The sequence below is a fragment of the Ptychodera flava genome, chromosome 12 (genome assembly GCF_041260155.1).
Source record: "Ptychodera flava strain L36383 chromosome 12, AS_Pfla_20210202, whole genome shotgun sequence".
NCBI lineage: Eukaryota > Metazoa > Hemichordata > Enteropneusta > Ptychoderidae > Ptychodera > Ptychodera flava.
The window spans coordinates 26,814,446-26,838,498 of NC_091939.1; the positions used below are offsets into that span (position 1 = coordinate 26,814,446).

General features: G+C 38.0%; 1 protein-coding gene across 2 annotated transcripts in view; it reads right to left on the bottom strand.

The window, feature by feature from the left end:
* LOC139146133 (probable G-protein coupled receptor No18) overlaps positions 1-23,662 on the bottom strand; it is a 55,745-nt gene extending 32,083 nt beyond the window's left edge. Inside the window, exons 1-2 of one of the 2 annotated variants that reach the window (XM_070717562.1) lie at positions 23,474-23,662; positions 22,065-23,026 (exon numbers count right to left, since the gene is read on the bottom strand). In XM_070717562.1, coding sequence (XP_070573663.1) covers positions 22,065-23,026; positions 23,474-23,484 — 973 coding nt within the window. In that variant the 5' untranslated portion in view covers positions 23,485-23,662. Of the gene's footprint in view, positions 1-22,064 lie in introns of both variants that reach the window. The other variant, XM_070717561.1, reaches the window with a different exon arrangement.
* Positions 23,663-24,053: the final 391 nt, after the last annotated feature.

A 24,053-nucleotide genomic window follows, 5' to 3' on the forward strand; every position in this document is an offset into this window, starting at 1 on the left:
TTACCTGCGCAGAATGGGCATCCCACGATGGCAATTTGTGTGCAGTATGTCAGACAGGGCGGTAATTGGGCTACCACACAGACGAGACCGAATTTTCCCCCAATTTCGGCATGAGCTCGCTTTTTGAACGCAAGATAAGGTCACGAGGTGAGGCAATGAGTTACAGTTTGGTTTCTGGTTATCGGAGACGTGTTCTTGGCTTGTTAGTAGGCTGAGTAACAAACGAAGCGTAAAGACGCAGAACTCGAATTAGCAGAATTCTATATATTGACCAACCAATGGGACAGGATTACCGGTAAATTTGTTTGCCATCCGCGTTTTTTCTCCCGTTGCATTACCGATTTAAGTCAGAGGCTTTCCGACTTCAGCCACAACAACTTTGCACAAAGTAAAGACATAATATTTGGCAAGTCAAAAATAACTAAAAACCGAACGAAAAAATTCAAAAGGGGCTATATATATTATATATAAATATAAGTATGTGTGTTTGTTTGTATGTGGTTGTGTGTATACGTATGTATGTGCGTATGTGTGTATGTAGGTATGCATGAATGTATGGATGGATATGGATGGATGGATGGATGGGTGGATGGATGGATGAATGGATGGATGGATGGATGGATGGATGGATGGATGGATGGAGGGACGGACGGAGGGACGGGCGGATGGACGGACGGACGGATGGATAGATAGATGTACGTATGTATTGCAGACACACTTAATGTAACCTATATTTGTCTAGAAGTAGACAATATTCACTGGGCGTTTTCCTCTTCATGAGAGATTTGATGCAGTCAATTTTCAACGCACATGTACTTTTCCTGATGTATTTTGCAGTTAAGTTATGTCATTCCCGGTAAAAAGAGAACTATGCACTGTACTCTTCCCTGTGTTTTCATGATAAAGGCGGCAGAATTAATTCTAGGGTCTATTGAATTCATGTATAATCAATTAGGTTATTAACGACCTTTCAGCTACCACAACGTAAAATTGCTTCGTTTCCCGACGACATTGCCACTATAGCTCCTGGTGATTCAGTAATTAGTGAGATCAATAACATTCTCTCTTTTGAACTAGGGACAGTTGAAAAATGGCTAGATACCAAAAAATTGACACTTAATATCAAAAAAGCACAATGAATGATTTGAGGTTCACATCATAATATCAAAAAAGCTGGATCAGCCATAATGAAAATGTAGATCAGGTAATTGAACGGTTGGCTGCACCCAAAAATTAGCGGTCTTTTTCGACGAATTTCTTAACTGGAATGTACATCTGTCATGGTTGAACAAAAAGATTTCTGCAAGTCTCGGTATGTTACGTCGTGTAAGACCGAGCATCGACACTAAAACTTGCACTTTGATGTTACAGTACAACTCTTTGATTCAACCTTTTGTTTGATTATTGTGATAATATTTGGGACGGGGCTAACAAAACTGATATCAAGAGGTTACGGTCACTTGATCATAGAGCAGCCCGTATTATTCTGAATGATTTTCCTAGAAGTGGGCATCATTTTGTTAAAGCTGGGTCGCAGCTATTGGCTACTTTGGGCGGGAATACGATTGGATCGAGACGTCGAGGCCATGTGTATCACATGATGTTGAAGTGTTTAAAATCTAATCAAGGGGATATTGTTGCGCCATATTTAGAAACCATATTCGATTGTTATAAACCAACACACCAATATCAGACAAGAAATTCTAATAGATTTACCATACTCTCGTACAGAATACCTACAGCATGTAATTGCTTTATTTATCGTGCAATTTATTATTTCAACAATTTACCTGTAGTTTTTCACCTCTTTACGACAATTTAAGAAAAATGTACACGAGGTTATATGTAACATGAATAAATGAGTAAACTACTGTAAGCACGGGCTTGAATGATAAAAGTATGGTATTGTTCAGAAAATGCTTCCGCTCTTCAATGACATTTCAAAGGAATAGGGGAATAAAAATGGTTACGATACCTTGTAACGATAACAACGTGATGCGATAGCATAGAATAAAACGTGAACCATCAACGCTGTTTTGAGTTTTACCTTCTTAGGTATAGGCAGCACGTACCATGACACATGGTACCAATATGACCTTTGCCCTTTTTTCAAAGCAAAGTGAAATGCATTTTTCTAGTTTGAAAAGTAATTACTTCGATGGTCATGACATCTAATTGAGAAAATGTTCTTTTCAATGCCTCGTGACATTATCACATAATTATTCATGAAATTTCGAAAATAATCTGTAGGGAAAAGTTTCATTTTTGGACATAGGTACTTTCGGAAAGGGGTGGGGGGAGTAATTGGTGTTTTTCGTGGGCTGCAGTAGTGCTGTTGGTCTCTACACAGTCTCGCCTAGATCGCAAACGAAAGTAAATTTCAAGATTACATATTTTCGTAGGGGTAAAATTGATTGGACGTGTGTGACGATCGGGTGTTGCGAAGGCTTACGACTCCCGCGGAGGGAACTTTTCGAATATGAAACAGAGAGATTTGACAGGAGAGAACGTTACCCCCCTGGTAATATTGAACAGAGAGTTCACTATTTTGTTCTGTACGTCAGTTGCAAGTTCTTTCCGTTCTTTCCAAAGATGCTGAAACACTTAGTATTTACTTTATCGACACAGCATCTTATATGTATATATTGCAATGGTATTGCTTACAATCGAATTTTTGTCCTGACCAGAATTCAATCATAAACGATACCATACAGTCTAAACATTCAGTTGATTGGAACTGTATGACGATCGGATGTTGCGAAGGCTTACGACTCCCGCAGAGGGATTTGACAGGAGAAAATGTTACCTCTCTGACAGAATTAAAGATAGGATAGCTCAAACTTTTGATGTTTATTTTCACTATTTTTGTTCTATATATGTCAATTGGAAGTTCTTTTTGTACATTCCAAAGTATGTTGAAAACACCTAATATTTACTATCTCAACACGGCATCTATATAACATAAATATGTATACATGGCAATGTAATTGTTTACAATTGAATTCTTGTCCTGGCCAGAAGTCAATCATAAACGATAACATACAGTCTAAGCATGTCCAGAATGCGCTAACAAACGATGTACATCAACATGCTTTTAGTAGTCGAGTAAGAAACTGTGGTTGATATAAAAAAACCAACAACTACTGAACAAGCAATAACTTTCCGAGACGCTTATTATTCAATGTGCATTGTATCGGAAGATTACAGCCCTAATTGGTTGGTTGGAATTCATTCAAACAAACTGCCAATCAGGCACGGAGTAGCTCTAGTTTTAGACTCAGTAAATTTTAATAAAATAATGACAATCTACCAATCAGATGTAACTTTCCGAGAGGCTGCACAGTACCAGAAAAAAATCATCAAAAGATAAATCTAGATTTTGTAATCAATGTCAATAAGTTTCAATCTACCTCTGGATAGAGGGTTACGGGACGAGGTCAACACGAAGTGTCCGCCATGATGGCCCCATCCCGTCTCCATGCTAAAGATATTTACAGCTTAGTCCGACTCTGCGGCGTAGCTGACCTTAGCCAACTGTAGCAGTCGTCTACGAGAAGACGGTTATTGTCAACTGTCACGGTTGAAGATTCATATTCTCCTGAAGCGTATAATTATTTGAATCATACAGAGCTATTTTGCTTTCTGTCGAGCTTGTCACCGCTTTATCAATGGTATCCTCATTTGCCCAAAGATCCACAGCTAGTCGGTTATGAATTTTGCAGAAGATGGGGTCAGAAGCTGTCGGTCAATTAGGGAGCGGAAACAATTGGAATGTTTACACTGGAGACGAAACCTCTGCCGGCACAAGGCTAAACGACGCAGAGATGGCCGCCACTTAAGTTGGCTCGACCTCGAGGGCAATGATTGTCAATCTCGATGATTTCAATGGTCCCTGTAAACAATTGGCGTGACTATAACTTCCGCTTCACTTCAACTTCCAAGTTTATTTGACTGAAGGTGAATGATCGAACTCATGGATATCTTGATGAATAAAACTCTACGTGCGTACCTTGCACGTCCGGTCGACAATATTTAAACGGTATATGGCCATCCTGCCTTTGAGGAAACGGATTATTAACTGAACAGAAATCTCCAGTTCACCGTTCGCGATAATTCGTCCTTCACTTTTACGGTGAAGTCGCCAAACCACTTGCGAATATAGGATTGTATTTTAGCACGTTTCCAGGCTTCTGGTAAGGAAAAAAAAGTGCTGTTCCGATAATATGGTTTTCAAAAACAGGGTAGGTAGGTCGGCAGGAATTTTTTTCCCAAAATATTTTTATTTCTAAACATGCATTTTTCAGGGGTTCAGGGCAGTCAAACACTGGCCACAACATTTTCAGAAAAATGTATAAATGTGATTATACATATAAAAGTAAAAAAACCCATAAAAGACATCCTCGTTCAAGCAAAAATCAAATGCCAAGTAACGAACACGTGATTTTACAGTTTTTTTTCTTTCTTTTTTTACTTCCGTGTTTACGTAGCTCTAAAAAGTTTAGAGTCGGCAGGTAACAAATAGGGTAGGTTATCGGAGCAGCACACTTTTTTTGTTCGGCCTAAAATAAGGAACAATGCAATATGATAGAGGAGATGCGGCATCGACCTCTGCACTTATGTCTGTATTCGCTTTGGACACTTGAAGGAGTACACCCATTAACTCTACGTGCAACTACATCCTGTATCAACCCATGATGAGTTTGGTAAGTATGTAGAAGGCGCTAATTTTATCAGCTATTTGGTTGTATCCATTATTGATTTTCAGTCTCATTCGAGGGCAGTAATTCCTTGACGTAGTAAACCTATCGTTCTACGTGTATACCTGACTAGTGCACACTCTGTAACCCAAATTGCCTTTTATAGAATTTCAGAACCTTTGAAGACATTTCCTTTCTGTTTAATCTCATGTGCAAGCAGTACTTTCTTTTAAGCTAGAATGCCCCTCGGGAGCAGATATTCGGACTCTGAATTTGTACAATTGCTTTCTGATCTACCGCTTGTGGGGGTTCATTTTGAAGGTCGTGGAGTGAGTAAAATTTTCACCGTCTCAGTTTTGTGGAAATTTAATTTTGTCTTCATAGAGTTTTTTGAATTATTAATATAGGTAAATTTACATCTCTAGTACCCCTGATATATATCCTAGCTTTATAAAGAGAAAGGTTGAAATTTTCGTCGATGAGTAAGATTTTGAGCAAAAGTTTTAAGTCTTACAATTTCGAGACGTTTACTACCTTACGTGACAGCTATTCGAACTCTCGAATCTTACCAAACCTTTTCTGATCTATCACTTGTGGGAACTCATTTTGAGGCTCTTTGAATATGTAAATTTTTTGTTGCCTTAGTTTTGTGAAAATTAAAAAAGTCCCCATAGAGTTAAGGCAATTATGGCGGCCATTTTGAATTCCAAATGTCGGTAAATATAAGGTTATACGTTTCTCTTGTGTCAAAATTTACTTTTTGACCCCTAAATTTTCTCATTAGTTTGTCAAGAGAATGGTTGAACGCTTCCTTGAGTAAAATTTGAGAAAATTTGAAGTATTTCAATTGCGAGGCGCGTACTGCCGTTTGTGTATCATGTCACGATGTCAGGAAGCACATGATCGCAGTGACCCGGATGTATCTCGATTCATGCATACATCACAAGAGTTGGCAAGTCGACGCAGTTCCGTGCGCAAACATAGACATTAATCAAACTTGGTGATTGCTTCTACCTAAACTTGCCGTGACTCTGTGAAAACGCTCGGCATAATTGTCACATCTCTCCGACCATCAAGAAAGCATGCAGATGAGACTTTTTAGAGAATCATTCATTGCGGAAAAAACAGAAAAGTATATTGACATCTTTGAATACGGGCTAAAGTTCTGTGTTATGGGGCAAATATAAATAAACAAGGGCTGAGTAATGCTTTATCTATATGTTCAAATATTCATTTATCATGTATTAATATTTATTTACTTATATATTGATAGGGATAGGGGATAAATAATGCAACCATTCAGGCGAAATGAGGCACAATACAAAATTGTCACTGAACGATACATTGTAAAGTAAAGGGATTGACCTCTTAGGACGACTGGTTCAACGCCATGTTGCTTAATTAACGCTTCACTTTTAGTCAATCAAGTTTGTCTTGTTTTGAATATTGCAGATTTATTTTAACAGCGCCATTCCCTTACGTTTAGCCCGGTTACCAAGTAACCGTGTCAGCAAGGTCACCGCACCTGTCGGGGACAACTAAGGCTCCACCCTGTTCACCCGAAGAGTTCCTGCATAAACGTGATGAAATTTCAATCATAAGCTAAATTTAGTGTTATAGCTATTGAATATTTGATTTCACAGCCAAGCTTGTGCGTGACGTTGCCCGCTACACGTGTCTCCAATGATCAATGTTTTCGACGTTAGCATTTTTCTTCAAATGAAAATTTAATGATACTTTTGTCATATCGGTACATGACCTTTACTGCAGACGAATGGAAAACTTTTAGCTTGTTTTATTCATACTCACATGTTTTTAGTCTCGTACTTTTTTTCGGAGCAAATTTGCGGGTACAACGTTTTCCTTAATACTTTGATGTTTAGAAACGGAGTTCTAATTGGTAAATTGTACCAGGCATCTCCATACGGAAAACGCGATATACTGCTCTTATTTTGTATAGCGGATCCTTCAAGGCGGTTCTTTCGCCTCCTTAGGCATCCTAATATATATTAGCAACCATCGGCAATGACAATGAGCGCTTCACTGTGTTGTGATGCCACGTTAAGAGCATTTCACGGTTGTTTCGGCATACACTACTTACGCGAAAAGCACATCGACCTACAATCGGAAAGTATCGCATTAAATTTAATAGGATCCACCGATAAAACGGGAAATCAGCGGAGTCGAGAGAAATGTATCCCCTCTATTTTTATCCATGGAGCCTGAGAACTGCCTGTAGCGCGGAATGGACACCGCAAATTGCGTTTTTTCATCAATGTTGTAAGATCTAAGCGGACAAACCATTCTCAATACCCCAGTTTTTCTAACGCTCTCACGCGACACACAATCTTTCGAAGTTCAGCCACTAATTGCGCTTGTCAACATTCTCTTGCAATTGATTTCGAAGGAAAAGAATTCTCGCCATCGATAAGTGTTCAGTGCAAATTAAGCCTACATTTGACTCGTGCAGGTCTGGTGTTTCTTTTCTATCGAGTGTTTTTTTCCAAAAGAAGAGAATAATGTTACATTTCCACGGACCATGTTCAATTTCTGTAAGCACGTGTTACCTTGTCAAGTGCCGGACTCTTTTTTCATACACACATTCTAGAATGTTAGAAGTTAACCACTACAGACGTATCGCGTGAGAGGCGTCCGCTTTCCTCCTCTTTCTGTGCCTTTGGAAGGTTCACTATATCTTTTAATGATGTCACGCATTCTTAAAGTCGTCTGTTAGCTTTTCAACACACTTGACGACATGAAAAAAGACAGGCTTTTGACGTGCCAATATCCGGAAAACGGATTAGTAATATTCAAGTCTGGTAGTTAAGGTGACGTGATAGCTTGAATGATACATAGAATTAGGGAGGGAAGTTGCTGTAGAGCGCCCGGAGCGTGTACGGCATCATCATCATCATCATCATCATCATCATCATCATCATCATCATCATCATCATCATCATCATCATCATCATCATCATCATCATCATCATCATCATCATCATCATCATCATTATCATCATCGTCATCATCATCATCACAATAACAGCATCAACAATGACAACAAAAAAGCAACAACAGCAGCCACAACAACAACAACAACAACAAAAACAAAAACAACAACAACAACAACAATAATTAATATTATAAGTATTATATAGAAATATTAACGCAAATAATAGGTTCAATTTCTGTGAAAATTTCACCATAAGGGTATTTTGGGTCGAAAAGACCAAATATGATATCGATTTCACTGCCCCATGTTTCCATGGTAACCATTTTAGGGTTGAAAATTTCAGTTTTTCTAATATCCAGTGAAAAGTTACTTTGATTGATATGAAAATTATCTAGCGTGTGGAATTCGGGTCAGAGAACACAAAAACCAGACTTATTTTAATGTTTTGAGTTGCCATGGTAACTATTCTGGGATTGAAAATGTTACTTTTTCCCTAATTCCTATTAAAGAACTATTGATTGATGTAAAAATTGATAATAAGCACACCAAAAAAAATCACACTCATTTTAATGTGAGATGTTTCCATGGCAACCATTCAGGAGTAAAAATTACCAGTTTTTCAAAGATTCCATCTAAAATCCAGGAATCAACAGAATGTGTTATATCAAAGGGATATTTTGGGTTAGAAAGGCCAAATATCCAGTGTAAAAATCCAGTAATCAACAGAAATATTATACCAAAGGGTTATTTCGGGTTAGAAAGACAAAATATGATATCCATTTTTACTGTCCTGTGTTTCCATAGTAACCTATTTGCGTTTTAAAATTTCAATTTTTTCCTAAGTCCATTAAAAGTAATCCCAGTTACTATGCAAATGCTCTCCTAAGTGTATTTTTAACAGCATGAACTCCTTGTTCATTTTTATTTTATGTTGCCATAGTAACCATTTCGGTAACCCCAGTTTTTTTTTATTTAAAACCATAGACCCTCGAGACGGTCTATGTTAAAACATAATTTTTTTTATTTATTTTATGGATTTCTAAGTAACAACTTTTAATATTTGTTCTATAATAATAATAATAATAATTGTAATTTCTTTGCCTTCATTCTAGAAAGAATAATAAAGATAATGTATATTGGGGCCATTTTGGTCAAAATTATGTTTTCCGTTAATTTTAGTGTGTTAGAATTAATTTTACATAGACCAGAAATAATTTTTCAAGCATTTTTAATTGTGTTTTATGCAGTCATCCCAAATAAGTGTTATATAGTATATTACTAACTTATTATGCATTTATCGAATGAAGTTTATGCCTTCAAATTAATTTTATGTGGTGAAATTAATTCTACTAGTATCCGAACCCAATCCTCCTTTTCACCCAATGTACCATTATATTTATCACAAACAGTAACAGTAGCGCACAGTGTTTTTGTTTTATTTAAAACATAATTCCCTGGTACTTATTTATTTTATGGATTTATAATTAACGACGTATAATAATGTTCATTTTATAATGATTTATTTTGATTTCTTTGCCTCATTCCAGGAAGAATAACGAAGACAAATTATTTCTGATTGTTTAACTAAAGTAAAATTATGGCCATGTAGTGGTGCATTATTTTTTGTGTGACCTGGCGTTACCCCATATACTCTATGATTCTGATGATTAGCTAGATCTCCCCTTTCCATGGTAGCAATGGCTAAATTTGAACATGGTCCCTGTATACATGTAAACATTTTTTTAAACCCAGCAGGCCAAGACAATGGGAAATATTACAAGTTAAATGTTTCATGTTTAATATTGCCCAGGGCTCGAAATTAACTTTTTTTCCCTGGTAGTCCTCTTGGGCAACAATATTCTGAAGTTGGTAGCCCGGTGACACTGGCTGGTAGCCCATGCATATTTTAGATCAGGGGTATCTTTTTTCGTTAACCAGACAAGAAAGGGCTATTTTACAAGGTTCTGCCCATGAAGTGAATTTTCTAGTCTTTCGATGTGTATACATGCACACCTTTAATGCCCAAGGAAACAGGTGTAATGGACGACAGTGGGACTCAAAAGTTTTGTGACCTGTAAACAACCCGTTTCACTCTCACAGTTGTATGCAAATTTTAAAAGTCGCCATGACAACATGACAACAATATGGCCTTTTCAGCACTGAGACATACTGTAGCAGGGCTAAAAATAGACCATGGCCCTTCTGTTGGGAGGAGGCATAATTTTCGTGTCATTGTGATTGATGCATTATGATCAAAATGCAACGAGAATGCGTTTTTATTGGCCATCGTTTCCTGTGCCTGTCGTTCAAGTACGTCAGTTCAGATATGGAAACTTTGTTGCAAAGTTCCACCGCACGGCGGGTCGTCTCCAGAACAAAGTCATACTATGGCAAATTTCTATGCCCAGCTGGGTTTGACTGCATTTATCTAGCTCGTCCCAAAGTGACGGACGCATCTTTCAACCTTTCAGCTTGGTGAAAAACGCATTTATTCATTTGCCAAAGGCCTGTGGACTAGCTTATTTTTGCATAAGTGCTACATGGACATAGGAAAAAGTTGTTGAATACTCACTGTTTCAGTGAATCCGCCATGATGAGAGTTCTCAAATCAAAAAATGTTGCCGAGCTCGAATACAAATATCTTCCCATTAAATTACGTCATTGTTATACAAGAGTTAGCATTCCAAAGTCTGTCACCCTGATTTTTTCAAAGTTTGGAGAAGGCCGGAATTTCCATCTGAATAATTGAACGCAAAATTCCATCGCATATTATCTGGCAATATGTACAGTAGAAATACTGTATACCGTCGCTCAAGGTACGTATAAGCTTATACTCCACAAAATTGCCACAGGCAGCGTGAACTTTCTGAAAGGATTTCCTAAACGTCCTACTTGTTACCTTAGGGACTCACTTGTGATGTCCTGAAAAGTATTCTCTGCAGTAATTCCAGTTTCTGTCAACATGCAAAGCTCAATGACAAGATTATAGCACGAGACGTAGTGTACAGACTACACATTCACGCGCAGGTAAACTCAATTGCGCATGCTCATATTGGCAGACTACACTGGCAAACGAGTGCGCATGCGTGAAGGTATATTTGCAGCAAATACACTGGCATAGACTCTCCACAGTCGCTGTGCCTTGTTTTGTGCGCGCCCACGACTGCCACGATGGGCCTGCATTCGAACACCTCTTTTTCAGAATTCCCACAGCTTCAATGAAATATTAGATTTCTATATAATACTTTTAGCCCCTAAACTTGTAATATTAATAATAATAATAATAATAATAATAATAATAATAATAATAATAATAATAATTGCTCATCATTGCTCTTAATTTCTTTGGTGCATCAACTGAGATGGTGGAATATTAATTTCATTATCTACATTTTTAGCTCAAATTAGAATTATTTGTTCATGAATTGCACCCATGCATGTATGTTCAAGCGTAGGTCGTGGAAACATTGCCTTTACCCTAGTTTTAAGCATTAAAATCCAATCCACGCCAGCATCAGTCTTACAAGACAAGGGCGTCTCGCCGAAACTCGAGATACCTTCTTCTTACCAGGGTTAAGGTGTAATCCTATTTCTCTTCTGAATGCTATCAAATGTGATTTACTGAAGGCAGCTATTGCAAAGGGGATCATTTTATTCATATGGGAGCTTTCCTATTTGCTCTCAAGACAAACTCGACCTGGGCAATAGTGTGACCTTTACGATTGGAGCATTGATAAGTAGGGCAACCACTGTCCTCTCCGGTTACAGTCTTTAAATGGTTTGCAAACAGTCCCGCGGGCTCCACCTCGCACTGTGGTTTGCATGATTCGTCTTGGAATTGAAATTGCTCGTTTCGAAGTCCAAGACAACGGCACCCGAGGTGTGTTTGCATAAGGTATCGTATAGCAAAATATATTGCGATTTGCCTCCGTTTAGATTACTGATGTTAACTTTTCCTCAGTATCGCAAGATGTTGTCAGCATTTATTTTCCGGAATTCAAGAAGATGGCATAGCTATCTTTGAAGCACGGACGATAATGGCACATTTTCAACGATCATCGTCCGACCGGTGTTCGTTTAAGGTAGTATACGTCCCGACAATGAAAGACTTAAACTTTTGCTCAAGTTTCCTAAAAGAATCTTTCAACCATTCTCTTTCAAAATCAAGAATAACCAGATATGAACTGAATATGCTCACGTGTTTTACAACAGGTTCGTTAATAATAGTACCCTTCACAGAACAATAAGATATATGTTATCACTATATGTAACAGGTTTTTTCAACTTCACACAGTACTCTCAGAGTTTAATCACTAATTACAAAACTTTATTTAATATGCAAATGAGCTATTAATTAACTTGACACTGCTCAATGCTTCATGGGACAACTAGATATCCATCAGATCAACATTTGCAGCAAGTTTTATTTAATTTAGTGCTGCGATTTTAGAGTAATGTCACTAATTACAAAGTTCATTAAATATGCAAGTAAACCCTAAATTAACTTGACACTGTTCAATGATTCATAGCACAATTAAATATTTATCAAATCAATTTCTGCAGCACGTTTCACAAAATTTGGTGTTGTAATTTCAGAGTTATATACCTAATTACAAAGTTTATTAAATATGCAAATGAACCCTTAATTAACTTTACACTACTAAATGCTTTACAACACAGTTAGATATCTGTCAGATCAGTATATGCAGCAGTTTTTATGACGTTTGATGCTGTTATTTTGGAGTTATATGACTAATTATAAAACTTCATGAAATATGCAAATGAGCTAATTATTAACTTGACACTGCTCAATGCTTCTCAGTACAATTGGATATTTATCAGATCAACATCTGTAGCAAGTTTCATCAAATTTAACGCTGTAATTTTGGAGTAATATCACTAATTACAAAGTTCATTAAATATGCAAATGAACCCTTACTTAATTTCACACTACTAAATGCTTTACACTACAGTTAGATATCAGTTAGATCAGTATCTGCAGCAGATTTCATCACATTTGGTGAAGTTATATCGGAGTTATATGACTAATTACAAAACTTCATAAAATATGCAAATGAGCTATTTTTTAACTTGACAATGCCAAATGCTTCTTAGTATAATTAGATATATATCAGATCAATATTTCTTGCAAGTATCATCAAGATTGGTGCAGGAATTTCAGAGTTATCTCACTAATAACAAAAGTTCATTAAATATGCAAATGAGAAGATAATTGACATGACACTCACAGTATCATCATAATGTTCTGAGACTGTCATCTGTGAAAAGTTTCATGAAATTTGGTGCAGTATTTCTTGATATATGTCTACACTGTCATTACCGTCTCCATAGGGAAACCATTGTACGGAAAAAAACAATATTGCATAACTTCATTAATATGCAAGCCACACTAACCAAAATCTAATCAGTTCTTGCAAGCAGCATATGGTACCTGTGTACGAAATCTGACTTGAATCTGTTCAGGCGTTTTTGAGTTATCGTGTAAACAGACAGACAGACAGACAGACACACACACACACTAACACACACACACACACACACACGGACAGACAGACAGACATCGCTATGACATTAGCCCACATGTTTACACACGTGAGCTAAAAATCGGGGTCACAGTGAAAATTTTGGTACTAGACAAACAAATAACCCAAGATTTACCGATATTTAAAATTCTAAAATTCTAAAATTCTAAACTTTATGGAGAAAAATAAAATTTCCGAATTTCGAAAAACTAAGCCGTTGTAAAGTTTTCTTACACCAAGAGCTTTAAAATGAACCCCGACAAGTGACATATCAGAGAAAGAATTGTTAAAGTTTGAGAGTCCGAATATCTGTCCCCAAGGCGCGTTCTACCGTAACCCACCTTGACCAATCTGAGATCACTTCGTTGACGGCTGAGCAGCAACAACCCGGTGTTCAGCCATTTTTAGCTCACGTGTGTAAACACGTGGGCTATTGTCATAGCAATGTCTGTCTGTCTGTCCGTGTGTGTGTGTGTGTGTGTGTGTGTTAGTGTGTGTGTGTGTGTGTGTGTGTGTGTGTCTGTCTGTCTGTTTACACGATAACTCAAAAACGCCTGAACGGATTCAAGTCAGATTTGGTACACATGTACCATATGCTACTTGCAAGAACTGATTAGATTTTGGTTAGTGTGGCTTGCATATTAATGAAGTTATGCAATATTGTTTTTTTCCGTACAATGGTTTCCCTATGGAGACGGTAACGACAGTGTAGACATATATCAAGAAATACTGCACAAAATTTCATGAAACTTTTTACAGATGACAATCTAAGAACATTATGATGATACTGTGAGTGTCATGTCAATTATCTTCTCATTTGCATATTTAATGAACACGTGTTATTAGTGAGATAACTCTGAAATTCCTGCACCAAACTTGATGATACTTGCAACAAATATTGATCTGATATATATCTTATTATACTTAGAAGCATTAGGCAGTGTCAAGTCAATAAATAGCTCATTTGCATATTTTATGAAGGTTTGTAATTAGTCATATAACTCCGATATAACTTCACCAAATGTGATGAAATCTGCTGCAGATACTGATCTGACTGATATCTAACTGTATTGTAAAGCATTTAGTAGTGTGAAATTAATTAAGGGTTCATTTGCATATTTAATAAACTTTGTAATTAGGTATATAACTCTGAAATTACAGCAGCCAAGTCAGTGAAATTGGGTACAGATATTGTTTTAATAAATATCTAATTGTACTGAGAAGCATTTGGCAGTGTCAAGTTAACAAATAGGTCATTTGCATATTTTATGAAGTTTTGTAATTAGTGATATAACTCCAAAATAACTGCATCAAATGTGATAAAATCTGCTGCAGATACTGATCCGACAGATATCTAATCATGATGTAGAGCATTTAGTTGTGTGAAGTTAATTTAAGGGTTCATTTGCATATTTAATGAACTTTGTAATTAGTGATATTACTCCAAAATTACAGCGTTAAATTTGATGAAACCTGCTACAGATGTTGATCTGATAAATATCCGATTGTACGTAGATGCATTGAGCAGTGTCAAGTTAATAATTATCTCATTTGCATATTTCATGCAGTCTTAAAATTAGTCATATAACTCCGAAATAACTGCATCAAATATGATGAAAACTGCTGCACATACTGATACGACAGATATCTGTGTTGTATTTAGTAGTGTAAAGTTAATTAAGGGTTCATTTGCATATTTAATTAACTTTGTAATTAGTGACATTGCTCTAAAATTACAGCATAATTTTAAATAAAACGTGCTACAAATGTTGATCTGATGGATATCTAATTTTCCCATAAAGCATGGAGCAGTGTCAAGTTAATTAACAGCTCATTTGCATATTAAATAAAGTTTTGTAATTAGTGATTAAACTCTGAGAGTACTGTGCGAAGTTGAAAAAACCTGCTACATATAGTGATAACATATATCTTATTGTTCTGTGAAGCGTACTACTATTAATGAACCTGTTGTAAAACACGTGAGCATATTCAGTTCATATCTGGTTAAAATTTAATCAACGTTCTTGTGAAACTCATTATTGTCATATTCGCTATTTATTTTGTGAAACTGTACTTGTAAGGCCTAACGTAACATTGCACGGACAGCCAAGTCGTTGGATGACATCTTTGTGACTCTTCGCTGAAAATCTAATCTTAGACCCAGGTAAGGCCGATGGTGGCAAAGTTTGGGTCGAGAATTTGAAAGGAGGCAGTGGTTTTGGCGCAAGCTGGTTCGGACCTCTGAACTTAAAATAATTCTCTCTAAGCGCCATCTTGGCACGATGTTTCAAAACTATTTTTATGTATGAATAGCAAAATAGTGGGACATACGATTAGATAAACAAGTAAAAACCCAGACAGGGGTGATAAAAAAGACCCAGAGATTTCTCTATTGAAAGAAATCGTTGTTTTATCAACATGAGATTACTTTTTAAGTGCCACTTAACCGATCAGCTGAAAAGATTAGACACCTCGCTTTATCCTTTATCGAGGTGTTAGCTGTTATCGTGGATGGATAACAAAACGTAAGAACAAGGTCGCCGAGATAACACGAAATGCACTCTGGGCAATATTAAATATCAGCATAATTCATTTGCAGAATGCAACAGAGTTTACCCGCCATCACCTCGCTGAAACAGTGTGTCTGATGGTGATAGATCCAAACTTGACTGTTAATCTTAAATGTAAATATCTCATTTAAATGAAGGGTTTCCACACGTAGATTTCTATACATTAGGGTTCAACTGTCACATCTATTAACATCTTTAACATCGAGAATGTGAAGGATAAGAGCTGGATCAATCTCATGCTAGTAACATCCCTGATCAATTTGGAACATTCGTCGGGCTTTCAACGAATCTCTTCTTATCTAATGCCCTTCGCACATCAGATACTCAGAATATCTATTACAATATGTATGTATGTATGTATGTATGTATGTATGTATGTATGTATGTATGTATGTATGTATGTATGTATGTATGTATGTATGTATGTATGTATGTATGTATGTATGTATGTATGTATGTATGTATGTATGTATGTATGTATGTATGTATGTATGTATGTATGTATGTATGTATGCATGTATGCATGTATGTATGTATGTATGTATGTATGTATGTATGTATGATGTATGTATGTATGTATGTATGTATGTATGTATGTATGTATGTATGTATCTATGTACGTATCTATGTATGTATGTATATATATGTATGTATGTATGTATGTATGTATGTATGTATGTATGTATGTATGTATGTATGTATGTATGTATGTATGTATGTATGTATGTATGTATGTATGTATGTATGTATCTATGTATGTATCTATGTATGTATGTATGTATGTATCTATCTATCTATATATTCTATGCATGTATCTATGTATGTATCTATGTAGTTATGTATCCATGTACTCAATTCAATATTTGACTCACGAAATAAATCAGAATGGTATCTAATTGTTTCGTCTTGCAATGCATTCATAAGGTAACCTCGGGTAATGTACCATGAGAAGTTCTTTAAATGTTCGGCCTTGCAAATATCGATATTTTACGGGCCCTTCGGAAATGGCCTGGTCCCTGGGTTAATGCATATGCATGTTGATTTTATCATCGGATTGAACAGAACGCCTCACGGTCACTGCACACATCAGCTGACAGTCATGTTATGCTGTCTAGATAAACCACTTCAGTCTCGTCGACCACAGACGATTGTCTGTGCTTTGACACATTTGGAAATTGATCAGTTTGTACCAGCATGTCGAGTCTGTTCAATTCTGGCATCGTAGCATTTAAAATCAAAGATAAACAACGATTAAAACTATAAGGTTATAATGAAAAGTCGCTGTCTTATGAAATGTTTGAATTTGCATGGTCATCCAAATACAAAAGTGAAAACATGGGGAAAAACATAATTCTGTAGTTTCCTTGGCGGGAAATGAGAGGCCTAAAGTAGCAGACTAAAGATTTTTGCGTAATCCTTTCTGAACGTAAAATCTCTCGGTGAAAATCGATCGTATCATTTGTTACACAACAATTCTCACTATATCTCCTTGTATGCTGTTTGCTTGTATTTCTGGGCCAGAGAGGCGGTAGACAAAAAGTGTACACTTCGCGCCTTAATTAAAAAGGCCAATCGCTGATATAAGACTCCTGGGAGAGTGTTGAAATTCAAGGTATTATATCAGTTTTACCAACAAAAGCACTGTGTGAAAACCAATATTACTTTTGACAAATGAATTCAAGTTCGGACTAAAATTCACATGTCATCACCGACACTGAACATTGCATCCCTCAGGTTGTACTGACAAGTTGAACACAAGGAACTTTCATGGAATGTTTGAAGTGGAACAAGAATCTTTTTTTACAGATTGAACAAAAATAAAGAAAAAACCATCAAAGTATATAGCCGATGTAGCTTTAAGTTTAATGTAAAGAAAAAGTAGCTCGAATTCATTGCACGAGCATTGAATAGATCTAACTTCTCCCAGATGTATTCAAGATATTGCATAATTATGTGTTCTGAGAATTGTACCCTAGTTACAAGATTTTGAAATAGATACAGCTATTAGATTACTGGTAATTAAATTACAGGGCGAGTTTCTTGTTTCATAGAAAGTAATATTGTTGCTTCAATACCAGAGATATCAATTCTACTTGATTCACTCTAGAAGGATCAGGCTAAAATCGGTATTGAGTATTTGTTGTACTGTATTTAAAGGGAGGGGTCATCTCGTCTGCGACTGGGTATATCTAAAATTATGTATTGAAACTTAACTGCACTGGTGACCGCGGCCGAAACAGTTTCATACAGACAAAGGGACGAAACCAACGTTTATTTGACAAATTCTTGCATTGATTGGAAAGCTACAATACTGGTGAACTATGAACATCCATCAAATGCTGAATTTGCTTCACATTTACACATTCATTGTTAATTTCTTTGAAGTAGTGGCGTTTACCAACAAGAAAGTCGCGCAGCCGCAGACGGGACGACCCCCTCCCTTTAAACGTCGACCATGCCCGATTATGACGCTGACCTAAGGACAAATACGAAACGCGGTTGCAGCATTAAAATTTGGCTATCTACAGATACAGTAGATATGAAACAGACAAAACTGAAAGTGATGCATCTCCGGAAAAAAAATTGGCAAGCGTCCAAACTCTGAGATCTCCCAATAGCATTCTCATTGAACGAATACTAGCTCAGCCATTAACAGAAATATAAATGTTTGGCTTCGAAGTAACAGTAATTTCTTTCTTCTAATACCACAGGTTGACACTCGAGACAGAGGATAAAGCACAGGCGAAAGCTTTTCGCAGAAAACCAACTCCACTCATCAGATGGGAATTCTAATCGCCTTCTACACTTACCAGCATTCCCTATGATTAAAACTTGATAGGCGCGTGTACACGTAATTGTCACTCTCCGTATCTCGAACAAAATCCACAGTGAGTCGTACTTAATGGTTAAAATAAACTGTGACCGCGCCCAAATTGTCGCTTTCACGAATGGCAGATCCTATCATCCAAGGTCTATTGTTTGCAGGTATCTACTGTGAGGTCGATGTTTTTTCAGAAAAATAGACGCATGACCTTGGGTTTTGCTTTCTACACCAATTAATAAATCTATTTAGTTATAGGCAGAGGGAATCCGTTTTCAACCATGGTCTTGATACATTGATGATGATGATGACGATGATGATGATGATGATGATGATGATGATGATGATGATTCATACCATAAAATACAGAAGCCGAGAATCCCACAGACTGATAAAAATACTCAACACAGATCAAAAATAGACTAATATTGGAGCAGGATGGAATTATACGATCGCCACTGTAAGTGCGTATACTCTGGCGCAATGAGGAGATAAGGTTTTGGAACTTTTCTCGTTACGACGGGATATAACCTTAAATGGATAAGTAGCAATTTTATGTACATCTGATGCTGTGCTGCTTTGGGACCGGTACAATGTTGGATTGTGTAGTTGAGATCCAACTGAAATACTCCCTGAACAAGAGTAAAAGGTTGAACACAGCGTGAGTCAAACATGTTGTGAGTAAACTCACGCAAGTGGAAATTGAGAATTGTGTATTTTAAATAAGTCACGAGGGTTCAATGATAAATTATAAACGAGTTTCAATAATTGCAAATTTAACTTGACTGCACTCACAGAGTGAGTAAAATTTGACTCAAAAATGGACAGCGAATACTCAACGTTTTAGTATAAAATACACTTTATGCATGTACAATTATAGGATACTCTATCGAAACAGAAAACGTGTACGTAGTAAATGAGCATGCGCAGCTCCTACTAGCATCGACTGTGATTTTATGTACGTCCAGTGCTGTATTCCACTTAAAACACCTGTGAGCCTGGTCGATGCGGTCGACCAACATAAATTCCACACGCGTAGATCAATTGCAAATGCGGAACAGCTTCGGTATTTGTTTCGCGTCGATTAACTGAGAGTCCCCATGCGTTCGTTTCTTAGTAGCGGCACGTTCCGGCAAAACAACAGAGTTAGCCAAGGGCGCACCTGCTTGACAAAAGTCGTGCTGAACAAGCATGGACAGGAACGAGTCCCCGGAAACCGTCTGAAATTTGATATTAATCGCCTGTGTAAAACGCACACTCAATTAAATATGATATAATGTGGGAATTACTTATATTAAGTTACTTTGGACGGAGGGCGGGGGATATCACTATCTTCTTTTCTTGTTAATATGCGATGCGGGCAATACATTGCCTAAATGGACCTAACTTGAAATAAAAAAGCTTCACCCATCACTGCACCAAGTTGTTATTGTAATCACCAGTGAGTTGGTTGACAATCTATATTAAGGGAAAGCAAATAAAAAGGCAAGTGCTCGTATCCATTATAATTTGATTTCATTAAACAAGATGTCCGCCAAGTTATGTCTCAAATTTGAACTTTAATATTACTCATATCAATACGTCTCCCAAGACATTCTCTAACATCCATAGCATCTAATTACATGCTATATGTCCATAAATATTGTTGAATCTATTTGTTATATCAGAATGCGTTTTTCCCTTCTCTGTTTGTTTTCGATATGCTTGTCACGTATTATCATTCCAATATTAATTTGATTAATGCATGCGTCATGGGAATAGAACAGCCTGTTGAAATGATTATTATTGGACATGTATCTTCGTCAATGAGGAAATGTTTATCTCTTTGACCCGTTTTATCTTGATCTCTTGCCTTTTGATATATAAGCTTTCTCTCTCTCTCTCCGTCTCTGTCTGTCTGTCTCTCTCGTGTCATCAATCTACGCTTGCGTTCTTTCTTACATCTGGCTTTTCTCTTTCTTCAGGGCTTTTCTTTGCTTTTCTTGGCTACAGCATTGATATTTTTAAAAGGGAAAGCGTTGCAGGTATGATCGTGTTCGTCAGATTGCAAAGATTCGGTTTGTTACCGCATTGTTACAATTTTTTGCAATTTCATCGCTCGGTGCAAATACCGATTGTAGGTATGCTGATACAGAAGGAGGCTTGGTTGGATTTCGCACTTCCAAACTTTCGTTTACGGGGAAGGATTGGGGGAAGGTGGTTTAAGGCCAGACGTAATTAGTTGCGTTTACCGTGCGCATGTTTTAATTACCAAGACCCCTTAATAGGGATTTCATCGATTCATGTGTACAGTCAGACGGTTACATGTCGTCATTGACGTACATTAAAGCCCCAGAGCTGCTAACTTTCGATTGTTTTTTTCAGTATTTTTTATGTTAAATCAATTGCAACTTCTTATTCTACTCCCCAAAGAATGTTGAAACACCCACTATTTAGCTTGTCAACTTAGCGTCTATATGTGTAAAATGTATTAATATTGTTTACATTTGAATTCTAGTCCGGCCCAGAAGTCGGTTTTCAACAATAACAATGCACTTTACAACCATAGGGGCTGAGTTGACAAGCTGGATACTGTGTATATCAACATTCTCTGGGGAGAAGAACAAGGAATTATGGTTCACATTCAAAATAAAAATGGTGAAATTATCATCAAAAGTTAGCAGCACTGGGGCTTTAACTTTGTACAATGACCCATACGGTTATAGTTCATGGTTGTGTATATATATTGACAAAGCACTTCTTGTTGTACGATCATGAATATGTGCGCAGTAATATTGCTACACGTTTTGATATTGTGTATGCATGTGCAGCAACTGGCGACTATGCTTTGTCAGTCAGCCAATGTAATTTTGAGCCGTGAAAGCATCGTGGTGGGCGCTAGTAATGACATGGAAATTCGTTTGGAGTGGCACAGTTACCTGGGCTACGTTCTCCTGAATAGTTTCTAAGCAAGGGAAATGTGTACAACCGTTGATTTGTATTATTATCTGTATATCCTGGTAGGAAAAATCAGATACCGTTTCACTGTTGCAGACGTGATTTTGTTAGGAACTTGCCTAAATTAGAGTCGACACATTTCAGAAAATGCCTTGCGGATACTATTGAAAGTGAAAATTGTATGAACGGAGTAAGTTGAAAGCGTTTATGTGAAGTCACGAAACCAGTTCAGGGCAGTGCTGTTTGCGCGTTTTTCAAGGTTTAGTGCGCTAGATGCCTGCACACAGCCTCAGTGAACGCAATGGTACAAAGTAATACAATCGGAGGCCACTGATAAGACGTGCCTACTTCGGCGCACTTTGATTTCATGCTTACAACTGAGCCCGACATTATGCGATAAAACTGAAATGACAATTTCTCGGTCTACATTCTTTAACAGTGTTTTTGTTGACTTTTTATACTATACCAAGTTCTTACTCACCGTGTCTTGTCACGAAATGTACTTTGCATTCAATGATGGCGTCTACTTATTTTAAGCCTTACCTAGAGTTTTGGCGGTCTTTCTCTCCGCTGCTTTGATGGGATCCGATTTATTTAGAATTCTCATCTTGCACAGCCGCAATATCTTCGACTCCTCTTCGACTCTTCTCGTCCGGGGCCTCGGCGCGTGTCTCGGCGAATTCTCCAAGGCTGTGAAGCGACTGATTTTGGTGGTGACGTGCCCGACGTCTGAGAGGTGCACGAGCTTGGTCGAAGACCCGACATTGGCGCCGAGCGATGCCCGACGCCGGAATTCGGCACCGCGTTTGGATATGCGGTATATTTTGAAGTAGACGACGGTCAGCACTAGCACTGGTATGTAGAAGGAACCGAAGGATGAATATATTATGTAGACGTAGTTCTGGTTGTGTTCGCAGCTGAGAGGGTCAGAGTTGCGCTTCGGCCAGCCGAAGAGTGGTGGGCAGGCTATCAGAAACGAGGCTGCCCACACTATAGATATCATCACGGCCGCTCGTGCCGACGTCTGCTTCGAGGCGTACTTAAGAGGTGACGTCACCGACCAGTATCGGTTCAAACTGATGGCACACAAGTTCAGTATAGAGGCAGTGCAGCAACTGACGTCCAGGAATATAAACACATCACACAGCTGTTTCCCGTAGTACCACTGGCCGCCGTTCAGCTGGACCAGGAGGGCGAACGGCATGACGCTCAGCGCCAGAATCAGGTCGGCGGCCGCCAGCGACGCAAAGAAGTAGTTGTTGAAAGTTCGCAGCTTGGCTTCCAAGACGACGGAGAGGATGACAAGGGCGTTGCCAAGGAACGTGGCGACGATCATCAACGACAGCAGGATTCCGGTGACGACAGACTGCCAAGGCGGGTCAGCGGCCATCAACGTTGACGAGTTGACGGAGGAACTGTTCATCTCGCTGGACCCACTGTCACCTTCAGCGGAGTCGTTCACGTAAAACTTGGCCAGCAGGTCCAAATCCTCCGGTCCAGACATGCTGTCATAACGCAAAATATCAGTGTTGTACATGATGTCTTATTGTTCTTTTAGTCGGACTTTCTGATCCGAGGCACACTTCAAGCCGTATAGCGACAGTGGCAGCGCTCGTATTCCGACAATCGCTCACCCATACACATATACACAATCGTACGCTCGTATCCGCGAAGCTTCACAAATGTTCACCTGATATCCTTGCTTCTCTGCTCGCTGTCGCAAATTTTGTCATTACAAAAGCTGGTGCAAAGTTGATATAAATATTACTCTTCAATTCGCGGACTTGCGTTTATACTTAATGAAAGTGCTAACGAAAGAATGGCCGTCAGAGTAAAAACAATAAATATATATACATTACTCTATTGCCGTATCACTTTATCGGCCGCGTGTAGTTTTACTGGGACTCTGGTATATCCGGTCTGTTAACTGTTGTGTCATTAGCAACACTTACTTGCCGTTCATTCTTCGGTATCATTCAGTCATATTCCACAAGTCTGTTCATCTTCTCAGCTTCGATACGTACTAGTCGACTGTCTTCCCACTCCTTCGCGAAACATTTTTACGCGTCGTTGCATTATCATATCCTTACAGCGGCTATAGAAACGCCACCTACACAGCGTATAAACTACTCGACGCTACTGAGCAGCAATGCACTGCGTGGATACGCACTGTATCGTGAGACCTTGGATAATGACCGCTAGGGGGCGTGCCTTATGTATTTTACATCAACTTCATGCATCTCCAATAAATACGACTTTAATTTGCATTTGCCACCCTCGGCCTTACCACGCACCTTGGATGACTGAGATGTTTTGTGTCACTATAAAGAACAACAACATAAGAACGCAAAGTAAGAGAGAGAGAGAGAGAGAGAGAGAGAGAGAGAGAGAGAGAGAGAGAGAGAGAGAGAGAGAGAGAGAGAGAGAGGATGTAATTCCAGTAGACGACGTATACCAATGTTTAAAGATGGTCCATACAAAAGCCCATGTCACCCTACATAATGCACAGATGCTGACCAGTGTCAGAGCTAT